A 17,025-nucleotide genomic window follows, 5' to 3' on the forward strand; every position below is an offset into this window, starting at 1 on the left:
TGATTCGATGAAATCTTCATGCGAATGATTAATCTGGGCTATAGCAAAAAAAATTGTTTCATGATTTGAAAAATGCTAAGAATAAAACGCTGTGGTGAACACTGAATTATTGTTTTTTTTGGATGTTTTTTTGCACTGAAAAGGTCAAACTTTAACCCAGGCCTGTTCGGCCAAAAAAAATCCCACATCCCTCATACATGATCATGAGCTGGTCATTGGGGCTTCCTCACAAGAATTGTTTTTTCAGGCAGAACAGGGAGATAAATCAGAGATACTTGAGCAGGCATGTCGAGATCAGATAAAGAAACTTTAGCTTCTCAGATTGGTCTCGACAGGCCTGATACTTTTGCACTGACAGTGGCGACACAGGAACACAACAACTTGTTTATGAAAAGCCAAAATTCTCTGTTGCTTATTCAACTCATGTATAACTACAACAATCCCCATCCAGTTTTACTTAACACAGCTCATAAGATATAATATTGTTGATAATTATTTGTGTTTTAAAAAATTGATGGCTCTGTAGTAACATGAACTATGGGATTTGGAGTAAATGAGTCATAATTTATCAGCGAGGTCCTTTGGGACAGGATAATCGAACAGCTGTCAGTCGCTGAGACTCTGCTCTACATACATGTTAACAGGAGGACCCCTGCTGGTTGCCGTGCATATTTGAGGATAATGCTCAACCAGATAAAAACTGCTTCCAGCTTCAGGTTACTGTTACTTTGCAGGAGAACTGGTCAAATTCACTGGAGGTTGTAAAGTTAAATGTCACTTCAACTAGACTGTTATCACACCCGCGGTTTGTTTTCTTGGCCGCACTTTTCCATTTTGCTGATTTAGGATCACTGCACCAATCACAAGTGGAGTAGGGCTTGATTTCAATAGCATCTAAATATATAATATAGTTTTGTAACCTGTTGTTTAGCGTGGACTCAGTTAACCTTAGGATTTAACATTACCTCACTCACAGTGAAAATAACACTAATTGTAGAAGTCAACAAAAGTCATCATCTCCTTAAAGCCCCTTTAACCATTACGGAAGAGATTCACCAGTTCACAAGCTTAGATGAAGATACGTAGTAACACTTTAATAATACAGGCAGGTTAGTGCCATGTGAACACAGACAGTCTATGCAAGTGTGCATGAAGTGTGTATAAAAATGAAATAAAGGCAGCATTGTTCTATCACACATCAAATCCTTCAGCACTTATTGAGACATGAAACCTGTTCAGAACCTCATGTGTAACAACATGGTTACTTTTAGTAAAAGTTATAAAAAATAAAAAAGAAAGCTAAAGTAAAATAATTCACAAAAATTAAAGTGTGTCTGAATACTTCTTTAACATTTTCTTTTGACTCAAAGGATTTTGACTTTTAAGGCATTCATTAAACAAATGTAACATCTTATTTTGATGAATAAAACATTAGTCCAGACTGTGGAGGATCAACTGTAATTACCTTGGAAACCTGCGTATTTCATGATGTTTCACTTTTAACAAGGCACAGTTTTTAATGGACCACTAGATGTCCCTCGCTGCATGAGTGAATACTCATTCATATACATCAGTTACAGCATATTGATGTCAGATGTTATGGGAAACACTTGTCTCACATTTTAGTGTAGCTTTTAAATGTAGCTGCTATATTCCCTGACTGTTTACATTTGAATGCAATAGCAGGTCTTTGATATAATTATTATATAAATATTTGCAGAGAGGAATTAGCAGACTCCAGTTCCCACTCAAATTCCACATCAGGTCTTACTTCATACTGTGAGAGGGAAACCTGGCCAAACTTAACAATACTTGTCAAAGTGTCCAAAAGAAAAACAAAAATGTCACAAATGTAAATAAAGCATGACATATGAAACTTTGTTACAAGTATTGTTTAGAAATCAAAACAGAGTGTGCTGGAGAGAGAAGGAGGGATCAGAGAGAGACAGAAAGCAGGACAGAGGGTGGAGAGAGGAATGTGAGGAGCTGGTCTAGTGTGGATGGAGGGGAAACTCTTTCTTGTGCTTCGGGAGCGTCTTCTGCGTCACCGCATTGAATTACACCCACAGCTGGACAAAACATTTGAATTACTGAGCTCGAACTCCACTATTATACGCTATCTAAAACTGAAGCTTAATAATCCTTCACTATATGCTGTGAGAGCTTCAAAAATGAATATTGGCTGAGCACAGAAAAAGAAAGTGCACAACAATAGAGGCATGATTAGGACAAGTTGGAGATGAAAGCAAAGCATGATCCCACTTTTTCTTTTCAACTCTTTAACCTACTCCCCTGTGGAGGAATCGCTAAGCACCACATCTTGTACTGCGGTTCTATAAACCTAGCACTGTTCACTTTGATTTTCAGGAGGCAAGAAAAGAATTAGGAAAGCAGCGAATCCACAGGGCAAACTCGAGGGAAGAAAACCTGCTTTCACAAACAGTTTTAGCTCAAGTTCAGTCTGACATTGTTTGGAAGGAAACACACTAGTGATTGCCAAGGCGGGGGAGTCCCGCTAAATGTTATTCACAGTTGACTTGATGGCGGTGGTGAAAGGCTTAAATTTGGCACAAATAAATGAGAAAAGTGCAGTAAGATACTGACCAGGCCATTCCTCACAGCCAAAAGAGACTATTGTCTAACAACACTCATCAAAGAAGAGAGCATGCGAAAAGACACTTTCACCCACATCGTTACAGACATTTCATTAATGCATCTCAATCTGTTAAACTAGACTAAGGTTAACTGCTGCTATTTCTAATTACTTTTACACTGATAAAACACATTTGGGTGGGTAAATTACAGAATTTGATCTATTACAGTTACTAGTTACTTACATTAAATTAATAATCTGTAACAGGTCGCAAGAAATGGCCAAAGCTTAAGTCATGCATTCTGACTACATTCAAATTACTTGGCCAGATTTTAAGTATGATACTGATGGAAGAAAAACAGGAGAAAAAAAAAACGACCACCAGACCAAGATCTGGAAATGTATTTAACGTTTATATACAGACTCGTCTTTTTCTGACACGTTTGATGACGACAGAACCAGAGCCAGTATGTATAAGGCCAGTCAGAGAATATGTTTGATCTTACATGTGTCACAGTTCTGTGAATTAAGTAATTTTGCTTTTATTCCAAAGAATACTAGAGAAGAAGAAGAAAACGTTCATGGATTCAGCAAGAAGACAATCAAAATTTCATATTATTGTAGATTTCAATGTTATAGAAGTTTATGAACTTGCCAGTAAACATTTTATGGAAGAGCTCCATTTTTACATTCCTTATTTGTTGATTAAGCAGATAACTGAATCACACACAAAGCTCTTTTATGCCTTTCCCTTGCATTCTGCAATATAATAAAGCATATATCATGTTAGCTACAATGCATGATGAGTCTTAATCATAACAAGCTGAGCATAAAGCTGTGCACCAATAAGAAGTATAAGACCACTCTTGGGACCATTTCTTAAAAGTTTTATACACACTGGCCCTGGTTTGTTGTTATTACAGGTATCATATAATGTTAGAGCTGTTGTTGAGTTGTTATCATCTGTAATCACAATACATTATTCCTTTGGTAATGTATGAGAATACAGTGAACTTGTGTTGCCAACATAGACACCACACCATAGACATATTGCACAACAAAACTTTAGAAACATTTCAAAATACTGACAAAGAATTCATGGCATCTTGTTTTTTCTTCTAATTTCCTTTCTCTTTTTTTTGACAATCAAACAATATGGAAACTCGTTGAGGAAGTGTTTAAAAATACTATTTAAATAAACACTCTTACTCAATCCTTCTCTGCTTTAACTTCCTCTGTGGCCTCCTCTTTCTTCTCACTGACTTCACTTTTTTCCACATTCTCTCCCGGCTCAGCGTTGGACTTTGGCTTCTCTTCCTGCTTCTTGGGTTCAGGAAGAAGGATGACTTTCCCGATATTTTGGCGCTCGTGCATGCGCCTCATGGCATCAGTTACCTGAAGAAAGACAGGATGTGCACAAAAGTTCATTTTCCGCCTAAAATAAGAGCATATCTCTCACTGTAATGTCCAAAATCTGTTCAGAATTTTGCCACTAACTTTGTGAAAAAGCAAAAACAAGAGAATTTGTTTTAAAGGACAGGTCAAAGGTGTCTGACTGAACACAAAATTAACATATATTCACCATAAAAGGCAATATAGCATTTTAGCTCATGGTTGCTTATTTCGCTATGGTAGCTAACAGTATCCAGTGGTTGTTTGGCACGGGGATACCTGATGGCTTTGGAAATGACGCTGATGAGAATGAATCAAAACAGTAAAGTTGTAGGTTGTAAAAACAATGAGCCAAAAGACGCTAAAATGTTCAGTAAAGTGAGCTGTTTTACATGAGACATAATCATTTGATCCATGTCTAACACTGATTAGAGCAGCTTTAAGAAAAGTACCAACAAAAACAGGTTCCCTGAGTCATCAGTTAGTCAGGTTAAGCCAAGTTATTGTTGTAGTTTAGTAGTTTAGACGGATTTGTTTTGTTTAAACTAATGTAATATAGGTTTTAAAGATTTGAATTGTTTAATGTTATGTTTTTTTTCTGTCCAGATTTTTACCATCTTGAGACCACAGAAACCAGACCAGGAAAAATGTGTTTTCACTAAACATGTCATCCCTTTGATATGCTGTGTTTTTTTACATCTACAGTATAAATAACCGAACCAAAACAGCAGCATATCCAGAGTATATTTTCTTTTGCAGTGACTACATGAACACGCACTAAGGACTGATGAGTCATGGGGAGGAAGGATTAATGAAATAAAAACAATGGATATCTCTGCTCTGTATCTGTGCCATAAATCATCTGCACTTCCTATTATTTCCTGCCTCAGTTATTGTCTGTATCTTGCTCGCAGACGCACAGCCAGGATTGTCTTGCATCATACTCCGGCCTATCCTTGAAACCAGTCAGAGAAACTCAGACATCCCCGCTAGTAGTGGATGCCACGGCAACAATTAAGATCGTCACCTAGCAACGACCCTTAAGTACCATCTCATCTACCACATCTACCACAGCACATCATTGATGGAAAAGAGGAAAACACCGGGAGGAGGGTTTTTTTCAGGTTGGGATGCAGGAGAAGCTTCAGTGGAGCTTCTGTTTTACTGCATCTCATGTCTGTGAATACTGTCCAGTGATGGAGGAAGTATTCAGATCCTTTCCTTAAATAGTAATACCACACTGTAAAAATACTCCATTACAAGTAAAAATCCTCTATTGAAAATATCACTCTAGTAAAAGTATGTAAGTACAATCAGGAAAATGTACTTGAAGTATTAAAAGTAAAAGTATTCAGTCTGTGCAACTGTTACATTATTATATATTTATATCATTAGCTGTATTACTCATGCATTAATGTCTAAGCAGCATTTTTATGTTGGAGTTGGTTGAGGTGGAGCTAATTTTTAACTCTTTTAGTTATCAAATTAGTTTAAGCTCTACTTGTGTTTACTGTTGAGTAGTTTAATTTATAGCAAAGCATCATATTCAATATATTCTTCATATGTTTTGCATGCAAATATTCTAACCTGTAGTAGCAACTACAGCTGTTGGATACATGTGGTGGAAAAAGCTGCAATATTCCCCTCAGAAATGTAGTGAAGGAGAAGATGGCTATTTCCACTCTTTATGCTAAGCTAAGCTAACTGGCAGCTGGCTGCACAGCAGATTAGTAGTGGTAGATACCTAAGCAGTGCTATCTGGCATGCCACTATAGTGGTAACTTTTAGCGATAGAAGATTTACAGTGAACATGATCAAACTAACCTCCTCAAAGTGATAGCATGAGTCGATGCGGGGCTTGATCTTTCCCTGCCTGTAGAGCTCCAGCAGCTTGAACATACACCTGCTGATTAGCTCCTCGTCAGTTATGTAGCCCAGGTGGAAGCCACAGACGGCCTTGTTGGCCTGCATCAGTTTCAGGGTGTTAAGAGAGAGCTGGTTGTACCAGGTCTTTGCCATGGCCAACAGGTTCTTCTTCTGGCCCGTCACACAATTGGCTGCACCTGGAATGACGGAATAGAATAGAAAATCACACAGAGAAGAAATCTGTTTAGTGGTGCCTTTTTCTTGATATTGTTTTTGTCTTTTTGCAAACTTACCGGATATGATATTGGTGTACACTACCTTGGGGCACAGTTAGTATAAAAGAAACAACATGTGCCCTAACACATGTCAAACTGTGACCTTGGAATTCCAATTAAACTTAACAAAAAGGAAATATAAAAACAAGTCCGCACTTTGTTTTCATTTTTTCCAGCTGCGAGGAGCTCATCCATATCCTTTCATTGTGAGACGATAGTGCCCATTAACACCACACTCATAAATGTTTCTGCTGTTGCTTCTCAAGTGTGAATTAACTGCAGAATCAAAACCTGGTTAGAATTAGTGTGTAGTATCCAAGTGGGACATTTAGTCTGAGGATCTCTGGTTACTGGTTAGAGCTGATTGTAGGACTCTGATTTTAAATATATGAAGGGAGACATGTGGGGAAAAGACAGGGACAGCATTACAATGACCTATATTTTATCTTATTTGTACAAATTAAATAGCTTGTGTTGGAGGAAAAAATCTATTTTGCTCCCTTCTTTAAAATTTTTTTTAGTAATATTCCTTTGGGAGGCCTGAGAGTAAGAGATACTGTATCAGCTACTGTGTCAAATCTCATACCTAATCACTATTGCATGTCCTTTCAGTTTTAAGATTATGGAAAACACCATTACTATGATTTAAATGGGATAAAATTCAAGTCATTCCAGCAAAAACAAACCAAAAGTACAAAAACATTAACGCAGACTCTGTTTCTAAATGTCTTACCAAAGACTATAAGCGTTCCCAATGGTTTCAACAAACTAAAGCCTTTCTGGGTGTCTGAGCCACCAAGTGGGTCGAGGACGATGTCCACACCTGCAGAGAGACATAAGGTGAAGAGCTTTTCATGTCTCTGTATCAATTTTCATATCGAAGACACAAAAGACTGGCGAGGAAAGAAAGGTGAGGCTTCGAGGTTTTTGTGCTTAAACACTACAGTGTGCAGAACAAGAATTTGACAGGAGTCTCTTTTTCTCACCCTTTGGGTTGATTTTGCGGATTTCCTCCACGTAGTCTTTGGTGCGGTAGTCAATGGGGTGAGTTACCCCGCCTTGAGCAATGGTCTCATGCTTGGAGGCTGACGCTGTACCAAACACAGTCACATCCTGCACCGTCTTACACAGCTGGGTAGCGGCAATACCCACACCACCTACAGATGTGCAGACAGTAGCACAAACAGACTTGAGAACAGTAGCAACAGTCAGGTTTTCTTTTCACTTTCAGCATCAGACCTTCTGTGTGTTCCCTCTCAGTGATTTAATCATCAGACAATAAAATTACACTGGCTTTAAGTGCTGCGTTAGCACAGTGCTGATCTCATAGAAAGAATGACTGAGTACAGCTACTTCCTGCCTGACTCACACCTGATTTAATAAGCACCTAATAAATAAGAGAGTTGATTGAACATATCTTTCCACTATCTTCAACAAGGACTGTAAAGCAACACAGATTCCTTCATTGAATGATCTGAACAACTTCAATCCATTTTTCCTCTTCTCCTTTTAAAGATAACTGAAATACAGAGAAGTATAGAGTATGTTTATATTATACACATACCATTATATATACACAAGACTTTCATATACAAGTGGAAACTGGATTTAAAGGGTTTAAAATGTCACCCATAGATGATAGATTAAACCTTAACAGCGGTGGGATTGGGGTAAGTTTCATTTCTAATAACAACTCCAGGGGCGGTAGTGGAATTGAAGTGAAGCAATCTTAGGGTGGTTGACTTCTTGGAAGACTGAGGAACAAACACCTGAACTAGCAAACAGCACTTCCTGGTCTCTATGGCTTCGTAGCATTTCTTTTTTTTTTTTCTTTTTTTTTTTTTCAAAAATGATGACCGCCTGGGAGTGCTGGATCAACACTAATCCTCCATGCCCTCTTCTTCACCCTGGCCTCGTGTGGCTGATTCATACAGGTCAGCTGACAACCACCCACTCAACACTGAAGCATGGACACAGAAGAGCACTAGAGCGTGATGGTGGATGTTGAGATGCTGACAATAGCTGACCTTTATACTTGGACTACGAGTGGCTGTCATATCCTGAGCAGCATCTATTAACGCTTTAATCTTGACTTTAAGAGTGAAAGAAGAAGAAAAGACACAATCACTCCTGAGAAAATATACTTTTCTGTTGCAACTCATGAAATCTCCATGGTTATACAACTGAACTGTCTTTGGTGTGAGGAACATCTGAGCCTGTGTCTCAGGTTTAAACATTGTTAAAATAGCAGTAAGTCACAGGTAATGTTCAAACAGGACTTTATTCAGATTTTATCTAAAACTTAACACCAGTGGACATTTTGCTACAGCTTGGTGGCTAAAGTCATAATAATTCTGATCCTGTTCTGATTACTTTAATGCTACTAACACCTAGTTCATTTAAACACCTGAACACACGTAGGAAATGAGACATATTTGCTTGTTACAGTGCTGGAGCCCCTTTTTGAAATGTCAGCTGTTGCCAAAGCAACCGTGCCTGCACACTACATCCTCACCTGTGACCGATGGTCTCTCGGCTGATAATTTTTCAGCACAGAAATGTGGCTGCATTCAGAGGAGTGATTAGTGACCTGGAGCTTTGTTACTCTTCACATGTTGCCCGGGAGACTGGGGGAGATGTTTATTGGGTTTATTACACTGAAACAATTAAATCACAGGGGAGACTGTCTGCCCAACCTTGCAGCATGGTGAGTGCCACTGATAGAATTTGAGGAGATTAGTCATGTTTAAAATCACAACTTTGATTTATTTCTCCATGAAACTGAAAAAAAAAATTTGCTCATCACAACTTTCAAGAAAAGAAAATAAGAAAAAAAAGAATATATCTTCACATTGCTTGATTTTTGGGCATTTTTTTGCCAGATAAATGACAACTAATTTATTATTTATATTTTTATTACTGGATTTATCATAACTAATAATACATAATAATATACATCTAATTATTATATTGTCAGATCAGACACTGATCATTTGAGAAAGGGGAACTATATCATTTATTTGCACATCACAGTGTCAGTCAGTCATCACTGATTTTATTTTGACAGAACAGGGGGAAATGATGCAGGATCCTTCACTCTTTACATTGGGCTATATGTACTGTATATACTGTATGCATCTTACCTGCGGCCATGTGTATAAGAATGCTCTTTCCTGGCCTCACGTTGGCCATCTCAAACAGCATCATGTAGGCAGTGATGTAGTTAACAGGAAGAGCGGCGCCTTCCTCAAAGCTCATCTGCTCAGGCATGGGGAAGGTGTGGTCAGCGGACACAACGACCACTTCCTGCCACATGCCGCTGCGACTCAATGTGATGACACGGTCTCCCACCTGAGGGAGGAGAGGGAGGAGAGGGAGGAGGGAGAGAGTCACTGAGGGGATCACGGTGATGATGATTATTTGCGGGCAGCAGAAATATTCATTTCCTGATGTTTGTCAAGATCTTCACATCAGCTTAACATTTAGAGGGTTGGCTCACCAGGATTACTAAAAAAAACATTGTATGTAGCCATGCAAATATTTTTGGTTTAATTTGTCCAGTTTTTGACAGTTTTGTCTTCACTCCAATACAGTGGAGGTAAACGGAAATTTTTATATGTAGTTTTCACAATATTGAAAAAGTACATTTAATTAAGGCTAAGAGTTAACGGCCATGTTAGGGACTCTGTGAGGCCGAGACAGGAGCGTGCACGCTACAATAATCACAGTAACAATGATAATATGCTGACGCTAAGCAGGTATAATGTTTACCATGATCACCATCTTTGTTTAGCATGTTAGTAAGGAAACATGGTAACAACTGAGGCTCAACAAGGGCGTCAAAAAGCCAAAAATGTTAACCTCATGGGGGGTGCTAGCTAAGTGCTATCATTGGGATTCATCCTCTGTGAGCCATGAATGTTTGTGCAGAATTTACAGACAGTCCAACCAACAGCTGAAGAGAGATTTCAGTCTGGATCAAAGTGGTTTGCCTACTGACCAACCCGCACTGCCATCCATAGAGCAGCACTGCTAGAATGGCTAAAAATTAAACAAAAAGTGTCTTTCCAGGGTGAAAAAAAAGTCCCTGTAGCTGTGAATAATCTGCAGATGTCACTGTGAACATTTGGCACAGGCGCTACTTCTTCAGTGGAAAGTAGAAAACGAAAATGTAATCACATCCATTGCATTAGGGTGGAAGCAGAAATCTGAGAGACATATCTCAAATAAAACTAAAACTAGCTGCATGAACATTAGAGGTGGTGAGAAAACATGATTCCTAATCACTCCAGGTGAGCTGCCTCTGAAAGACTAAGAAGGGAAGAGTATGGGACAGACGTGTGAACATGTGAGAGAGAAGTAATTGCTTCTTCTGTGAGCTCAGTTTCTTGTGTCACTTTGCTCTTGACTATTGGAGACAGTGAAGCCGTTTGTTTTTCCACCTACAGTTCATCTGGTGGAATCAAATGACAAATTGAGGTCAAGCAGTCAGGAAGCAGGAAGTCATCTGATGTATCTTTGATTTGAATGACACCAGGGCCAGTTATTACACTGCTGCTCTATGTCAATATCCACATTCATCCTTACAAAAGACTCGTAGGTAAAAGTATAGAAATTAGCGCTGCAGCTAATGATCACTCTTATGATTGTTTATTCTGCTAAATATTTTCTCAGTTAATCATTTGTTCCTGCGTTGTGTGCAGCTTTCTCCCACAGAGATGTGCTCTCATTAAAGTATCACCGCCTTGTCCAAAAAAAAATAAATAAAAGTGAAGGGCACAGGAAAGAAGTCTAATCTGACTATGAATGCTGCACTGCTTCCTGTTAAAGCAGCTTCATGAGCACTGAGCCACACCCACTTCCTGCTGCACACAAACCCGTGTCAACAGACAGATTTATACATATATAAAAATATTAAAAACACGCACACATGCACAGGCAAAACTGACACATTTTGGGTGATTGCTGCGGGGAGATAACTCTTAACACTTCCACTTTTGATGGTCTTTGTGTGTAAACTTGGATGACATGCTCGTTTTTGGGTTCATAACATTTCTCAACGTCTGGTGTTATGAAACACTTTCAAACCCCCTCTGGGTGAACTCAAAAACGCATGACAGTCAATTCAAAAACAGCTGAGCTCAGTTCCTGGAAATCTGACGTGAACTTAGCCAAAATAATGTTCGAAAGTAGGACAGTGAGGTTTGTGTGGAAACCATTACAAAGTTTATGCCAGCAAACTAAGTGTGACAGTACAGCTTTCCCCACTGCTTGTGTCAATGCATGACGATATAAACACGGTGTGAGACGTGTCACTTCTTGCTGAAATCTTTATGAACATGTTTAACTATCACCGTCTAACTGGACAAACACTCCTCAATAGCAGACAAGAAAAAGCATCTCCAACCACGGCAAAATATGTTGCTTTGTGTGTTTTACAATGCTCACACACACAGACGGGCCGTGCTGGAAGAAGTACTCAGATCTTTTGTATAAGTACAAGTACTAGTACCATAATGTAAAAGTACTGCATTCAGATTCCTACTTGAGTAAAAGTATGAAAGTATTAGTGTGACTAGTGGCGAGTGTAAGCACTGTTTTACTGTTGTAGCTGGTCAAACTGGAGCTTTGGAGGTTCCCAAAGTAAGGGTCAGGCCGATCCAAAGGGTCACAAGATCTGAGGGGTCATGAGATTATTAATGGAGCAGGAAGTTCTTCTCCACAAATATCCAACCTTTTGGTTTTTTTTTTTTTTTACACACATTTCGCTAATCTTTTCTGTTATTTATAAAATATTAGATAATTTTACTCCTTTGGGAACAATTATTGAAACGTGTCTCATAGACAAATGAACGTTGACCCCAACTACACATTGTTTGTTTGTTTTATGTGTATGAAGTCACAAGCCAAAAAAGTAAGTACTTAAAAGTAAGTAAAGTTTATCATATTCTGTTTTAGGTCAAATCTCCATCTGCAAAGTAGCCGAACTAAAGCTGCCATGTAAAAGGGAAACACTCATGTTACTCTCAAGTGCATGTACCTCAATATAGTACTTGACCGGCGAGCACTGTACTGACCTAGCTACAGAACACGTTGCTTCCCTCATCACATAACAGAAAGTTGATTAAAGAGCTTATTTGCAGAACAGATGGTGTGTGTCTTTCAAAGCGACCAGTTGGAACAGTTTAACAAAGAAATCGTGGCTCTCATCTTCCAAATATCAATCAAGAAGCGTGAGGCGTAATCACAGTCCGTCCTCTGTGACGAGGTAATGCAGAATCTGGAATCTGAAAATGCAAACTGTAATGGGATCCTACATTAACACATCTGCTCTATCTGCTTCCCAAGTATCGTATGAAGCAGCCACACCCTTCTGGGCTAGTCTGGAGAAGCCTCTCTGCTTGGTCTGCCCTGTCAATCTCTGAAAACACCGTGGCTTCCCCCTCTCGTACTGTCTGCTGCTGTGTGTGACTGCAGTACGAGTCCCACCACAGCCCCACCCAGTTTCTTACTCTAACCTAAACCAACCACCTCCAATCCTTAACCCAAACACATTTGCCCCCCCCCCCCCCCCTAAACTTATCAATTTTTATACTCATACATTTTAAATACCCTGCTTCCTGCACTGCTATATCTGGTGTTCTGTGGTATCTCATGTTTTGCTGCTTCCTTCCAAAAAAAAAAAAAAGGTGTAGGAACGCACCACTCCCCTTGTAGGATTCTTGTTCTCCGAAAATGGATAGATGGATGGAGGGAGGAATGAGAGGAGGGAGGGATAGGAGTGTAGTAAGAGCCAGAGGAGGAGGAGGGGGGAATTCCATAGTGACACTGAGGGTCAGGGAGGGGTTTTAGTCATACTTACAGATGGATGCATGTCTGCATGCACACAGCCGCGGTTTGAGCCTCATTTGTATTGACATTACATTGGATTCACAGAGCTGAGCATCTGATGTTCTGAAAAATATGAACCATGCAATGTTTGGAAGACCAAGAAGGTTGTTTTCCAAGACTTAGTACTGAACTGAAGATTTCTCCAAAATCATTAAAGACTCTTACAACAATTTGGATAAAAATATATTTCATTGGTTGCAGCATAAAAAAAATAAAAAAATGTATCCCATTTTACAACTTGCGATCCCGTTTCCTATCCAGAAAGTACATATATCCTTATTTTTTGTAATGATGCAAAATATTTATGTGTTATTTGGGATGAAAATATAAATTATTGGACAGTAACATCAATATATACCAACATTAGTAATAAGAAATGTTTAAATTTTAGTTCACATTGTGTAAACTGAGCAAAACCATGTCATTCCAGGCTTCCATCCTTGTTTGGATTAAAAAGGTTCAACGGTTTAAAATCATTTTTTATCAGGCAGATAAAAGAGATGATGGAATATTTTTTCGTCCAGATAAAATAGTCTTTTGAGGATTGTGCAAATACCTTCAGAACAGCAGAAAGTGTTGTAAAGTGATCTTCTGGGAATACATTTTTTCAGAAACCCAGATGCATAGCAGTGTGACTCGAGAGGCACAAAGCGGGGGTAGGATGCACAATAATGAAATGTGCGAAGTTCACTGAATGCTTCATTTGTCTTGAAAACATTGGCGCAGACGGCAGATCAGTTTCCACTTATTTTGATCCTGCAAAATGTTTCTTTGCTCTGAAAGGATGGCAATATTCAGAAAAATATGAGAGGATCATCATCAGAGTTCTTCCTTGATGTATGCCTGGGAGTCATCTGTTGCTGAGATTTCCATACAAAGCAAATAATGCGCCTCTTATCAACCCAGTGACACAGCTGCTGAGTCCCTGTTACTCATTCAGCTGTGGGTGTTTTCCCTCATCCATATACATGAGTGTGCGCACACAGTAGCTACGTAAGCACCTCCAGTTAAAGATCAACAGAGATGGTGTAAAAAGATCCTGCTGCTTTGATTGTTTTAACCAGCGCAGGAAAACACACCTGAACCTGCCAAAACTAGAGAGTTTTTGAAAAAAGCTGTGACGTAAAATCATGGAGGTCGCTTGCAACGGGGTCACTTTGCCTTCATCCTCTATCTGTTCGTGTAAACATAAATGTCGTACACATAACCTTAGCATCCTTTGGCCTCAGGATCAGCTCTGCAGTGTCTCTGGAAAATGTGCTACAACTAGAGGACACAGGTAGGCTTCACACAGACCAATCTGTGCATGACTGGATTTAAATTACAGGTACTCACATCTCGCATCCCCAAAAGCAGAAATGGCATAAAAACAAACTCCAGGCTCTCAAATGTGGACATTTATTGGGTTTTATGCATTTTAAGGAAGCACAGAAACATACTATCTAAATGTTTTGCACCTTTTCATCAGACTTAATAAATGAAAACTCCATAAAACCCGACCTTTGGAAAGCTCTTATCAAAGCAAAGGTAAATGTACTGTTGTGCCAGGGAGAAACACTTCAAGGACACATTGTAAATCAAACACTTACTATTCATAATGGCAGGATGTTACATTTTCCAGTGAGACAGCCTCTTTCCACGCAGTTTTTCAATTATGGAGACTACAGTACATTAATAGATAGGACAGATGGAGGGTATAAGAGTGGCTGCTTTTTTCAGTCTGCATATAAATCATATTGCATACAGATGTTTTAAAACTTAAAACAAAAAGGGCAAAAATGTCTTAACTGATTGTTAATGGTTCAGAAAGGAGTGTCCATAAAAAAACACGTCATTTAAATAATTTTGAAAATTGTTTTGTGTCTACAAAGCATTTAACTGGGTCTTCCAAGAAGTCAGGGAACATATTAATATGCTTTTCACATCAAAGGCCAAGACTTTATAGGTTTTCTTGATTTCTCTACAACTTTCACAAAAGAAAGGGGGTGGGGACTAACGAGAGACATAATCTGGTGTAGTGTTTGGAAAAGATTAGGAGCATGTTTTGGCCAGGAATGAGAACTAATTTGCCTTTGAGGATCAACTGGCTGCAGATTTCCTCACACTCTCAGTAACTTGTGAGTGAACTCAGCTGCTCAGTTTAAATACACTGCAAACTACATCCATAGCAAGCAGCTTCGCAGCGCATGTGGATGTTGATAATGGGTAATGTGGTATGTAGTGGGCGTGAGTGCATTCAGCAGGCCTTTACTCACTTTCCTGTCCTTCACATCCTCCCCGACTGCCTCGATGACACCGGAGCCCTCCATTCCCATCGTGACCGGCGGGGCTGGCAGCATCTCGTACAGCCCCTGTCTGCCCAGCAGCTCGGCGAAGTTGAGCCCGCACGCCTTGACGCGCACCAGGACCTCTCCTGCCTTCAGCTGCGGCTGGCTCTGCGTCTTCACCTGCAGCCTGACTTTGTCGTAGCCCCCGTACCCCGTCAGGACCAAAGCGCGGCAGGAGAGGGGCTTCTCCTCGGCTGCTGCAGGGCTGCTCCCGGGCTCCTGCGGAGCATCCGAAGCAGCCGGTGGAGGCTCATCCGGCTTCTTCTCCTGCTCCGGCTGTTGTTGCTGAGTTGGAGCTTCTTCACCAGACATGATAACCACTTGTGATGTGCGCTCTGTAGGTTTTCAGCCCAGATCAATAGTTCAGCCTGACTGGGCGTTCCTGGAAAAAAAGACTAGAGGAAAAATAAAAGAAGCCTGTTGAACGCAAATATATCCGTTTCATAAAATAAGATGCTCCTCACTGAAGACAGTCAGATCCTTTGCAAAATGAGATTATAACTGCGTGGTTTCCTGTGTGCGCGCTGCACTCAACAAGTGCCCAGTGTCAAGACGGGCACAATAAAAACACCAATTCCAGTTTTGATTTTCACAATAAAACACCTCGATTCTTCATTACGATTTTCTAGCCTAATCTTGAATTCGTAATTTCGATTAAGAAATCCTAAAATCGAAATTACACTCCTCATTTAATTCCAGGGTGATACCCTATTGATATTTCAAAGATAAAGAAAAAAGGCAAAAAAAAAAAAAACATTTAAAAAAGCATTGTGCTGGTGACAGACATACAGACAGATAGGTAGAAACAATGTCAAATAAATAAGATTTTATTAATGAATCCATTAGCATTTTATCTATCAAAGTTAGTCCCAGCAAACCATAAAGTTCTCCTGATGCTTTGGGCGTTGTTGTGGACGGGATCCGGTTTTTAACACTGATGTTTTATAAAAGAAAAAAAAAGGTTTTATTTTGAATGTGAAACCAGGAACCTTCCGGTGCATTTCTAGTTGTTTTCAGCTGACTTGACGCAGCTCACAAAGTGACCAACCCGTTTTGTTGGCAAAAAGCTCAGAGATGTGAGCCAGAGGGCTGCGGAGAGCTTCAAACCCCGGACACTGGAGCGCTGGGAAGGCGAAATGGGATCATTTGAGGTCTCATGCAGCTCCCACCCACCTGCCTTTCAAGTTAAATAATATTAAGACCACAGTATCTGTTGCATGCAGATATGGATTAATTATTGGTCACTACTTCTCCTGCAATAAAAATGTCCCAGTCTGAAGTGGGCTCACCCCCACATACCCCCCATGTAGCTTTGAGACATTTTTAAGTTATTTGAAAGAGCCTAATCTTACTGCCTTAAGAGAAGAAAAACAAGAGGAGTGATATAGTCTATTATTTGAATAGCAAATGATGTATTTCAGACTTTAACAGTCTGTAAACCTGGATGTGAAACACCTGGCACAGCTGCACAACTGATATTAAGACATATTCAGGGGAAACATTTGCAGTGAAGGCCATTTCCTTCACAATGGCAATTACTTATCAGCCAACACACAGAGTCTCTGCACACACACACACACACACACACACACACACACACATCACACACCCACACTACACACACACACACACACACACACACTGTTGTGCCCTGCAACTGGAGCTGCTTTCTCATCTCGTC

General features: G+C 39.7%; 1 protein-coding gene across 1 annotated transcript; it reads right to left on the minus strand.

Moving 5' to 3' along the window:
* Positions 1–1,068: 1,068 nt before the first annotated feature.
* On the minus strand, positions 1,069–15,888 carry vat1 (vesicle amine transport 1). The gene is made up of 6 exons (XM_022742788.1): positions 15,273–15,888; positions 9,270–9,477; positions 7,113–7,283; positions 6,860–6,949; positions 5,810–6,048; positions 1,069–3,988 (listed from the first exon to the last, which is right to left on the minus strand). Exons 1-6 carry the CDS (start codon positions 15,654–15,656, stop codon positions 3,803–3,805), a joined length of 1,278 nt encoding a protein of 425 aa, XP_022598509.1. The 5' UTR covers positions 15,657–15,888; the 3' UTR covers positions 1,069–3,802.
* Between the last annotated feature and the right edge of the window lie 1,137 nt (positions 15,889–17,025).

Source organism: Seriola dumerili, unplaced genomic scaffold (assembly GCF_002260705.1).
Source record: "Seriola dumerili isolate Sdu_G_001 unplaced genomic scaffold, Sdu_1.0 BDQW01000068.1, whole genome shotgun sequence".
Lineage (NCBI taxonomy): Eukaryota > Metazoa > Chordata > Actinopteri > Carangiformes > Carangidae > Seriola > Seriola dumerili.